The 2,229-nt window shown below is 39.0% G+C and overlaps 1 protein-coding gene across 1 annotated transcript in view; it reads right to left on the reverse strand.

The window, feature by feature from the left end:
* LOC106528129 (contactin associated protein family member 5) overlaps positions 1 to 2,229 on the reverse strand; it is a gene marked incomplete in the record, with an annotated part of 393,708 nt that overhangs the window by 123,050 nt on the left and 268,429 nt on the right. Inside the window, 1 exon segment of the mRNA XM_014023216.1 lies at positions 913 to 1,032. Coding sequence (XP_013878670.1) covers positions 913 to 1,032 — 120 coding nt within the window.

Here is a 2,229-nt window from a genome sequence, read left to right on the forward strand (position 1 = left end):
GATCATTGTTACTTATAAATTATATATTTTTCAGGTATAAATCTGCTGTTTTACATGATTGTTGAATGAAATTAACATAATTATTAATTTACTGTAAAAACATGACAGATAATCTGTGAAACAGATCCAGTTCAGTTTGCTGTTTATCTATTAGTTTCTATGGAGGCTGTGAGCTGTTGGCCTTTTTAGACGCCGTTTCTGCTCCTCCATGCTGTCACAGACGTTACCAGTGTATAGTATGGGCGGGGCTCAGTCTAGTGATCTTTATATTTAAGTCTATGGTTAGCACACACCTGAAGCAAATCAACAGAAGTCCTGATTTTYAAAATCATTTAGACCGTAACAACTGGCTGCTATCTACCTGCTGAGGAACTTGAAGCATCAGGTCAATCGTGGAAAGTATCAGACCACACAATTTCAACAAATTCTTGAAGACAACCAAATATCTCTGTTTGCCTTGTGCTTTTTCAGCACATTTACAGTGAAACACAACATACAGGTCAAAGATCTAAATGGATTAGAGCCAGATAAAGAACCTTATTCTCTCAGGTCATCATTACACAAACAGAGGAAGAAACTCACAGACAGGACTGATGCCCCAGAGGAGTTTAACCTTTTCTACGTCTGAAAATTGGAGCCTCTTGAACCCACCGATGGGGCTTTAGATCTATAACCTTGTTAAATCGTAAATATTTTCTAAATAATTGCTCTCAGTGATACTTGAAAGTAAAAGATAACCTTTCAACAGAAGTAAGCTTGCATTGTTTGATGCAGACTGATCCCAACTGAATGACTTCAACTTCAGTGCTTCTGTATCGCAAAGACTTTCATTTGCTCTCCTTATTTTGAGGTTGTTGTCACTTTTCATTGTGTGGCTGAAAGGTTACGACACAAGGGCGACCATGATCTCACCTGTCATGTTGCAGTATACCTGTGTGGGCCCCAGGGGACCACTCCCATCTGGATCAATGAAGTAGAAGCCCGAGGAGCTGCCACTCAGCTTGTAGGCCTCACAGGATGGCTCATAGATGGCTGCAAGAAGCAGAACAGACGTGCAAACGAGTTATTCCTTGAAGAATCAGCCCACACTCTTGCGGCTTTCAGCTGTATGAGTCACGAATACACAAACCATGTCTARATTTACAAACCGCGCTGAAGGTACTGTTTTTATAGTTTATAAAAAGATCGGTGAGGATGACATCTTCCTCTTCTCTCAGTCTAATCTGAGGACACGTTTGGCAGAAATCACTTCCAAACTGATATTACAGATAAGGTGTTGAAATTGACAAGTAGGATAAAAATGTAATTCCTGAGACATGATGAAAATAAGGATAGCGTGGTGGAACAGTGAAATGAAGAAAGTGGCAGGTTTGCCTCCCGACTTGTGTGGAGATTCTCTGTTTTCCCCATGCACACTTTGGTTTTCTTTGTGTACTCCGGTTTTTGCGGTGGCCCKGAGGGGTCATGTCAAATACAAAAGCCACAACACAAATACAAAAGCCACAACACAACAACAAAAGCCACAACACAACAAAAGAAAAGCCACAACACGACAGCAAAAGCCACAACGGAAGTTATGCTAAAACAGAAGTATGCTAAAATGAAAGTTATGCTAAAACGGAAGTATGCTAAAACGGAAGTTTTTATGCTAAAGCAGAATTTTTAATATAGAAATTCTACCGGGGAATTCAAAATTTTACAGTACTCAGACTAATTTGATATTGAAACAGACTCGTTTGCTTGAAAAAAAGAGTTTTTGTTTTGTTTTCTTTTTTATTTGAGCGCTGATCCAGTCCACATACATACCAGTAGATGGCAGTAATGCGCTACATTGTTATTTGACAACCACCAAAAAGAAACTGAGAAGAAGTGCACACATTTACCAAAGAAGTATAAAGGATCACAGTTGAGGAAAGTCTTGAATGGAAAAGTAAGTAAAGTCTCTAATATCTATATTAAAAATTCTGCTTTAGCATAATAACCTCTGTTTTAGCATTACTTCCGTTGTGACTTTTGTTGTTGTGTTGTGACTTTTTCTGTCATGTTGTGGCTTTTGCTATCGTGTTTTGTTGTGGCTTTTGTTGTTGTGTTGTGGCTTGTGTTGTTGTGTTGTGGCTCTTGTTGTTGTTGTGTTGTGGTTTTTGCTATCGTGTTTTGTTGTGGCTTTTGTTGTTGTGTTGTGGCTTGTGTTGTTGTGTTGTGGCTTTTGTTGTCGTGTTGTGGCTTTTG

Source organism: Austrofundulus limnaeus, unplaced genomic scaffold (assembly GCF_001266775.1).
Source record: "Austrofundulus limnaeus strain Quisiro unplaced genomic scaffold, Austrofundulus_limnaeus-1.0 Scaffold360, whole genome shotgun sequence".
NCBI lineage: Eukaryota > Metazoa > Chordata > Actinopteri > Cyprinodontiformes > Rivulidae > Austrofundulus > Austrofundulus limnaeus.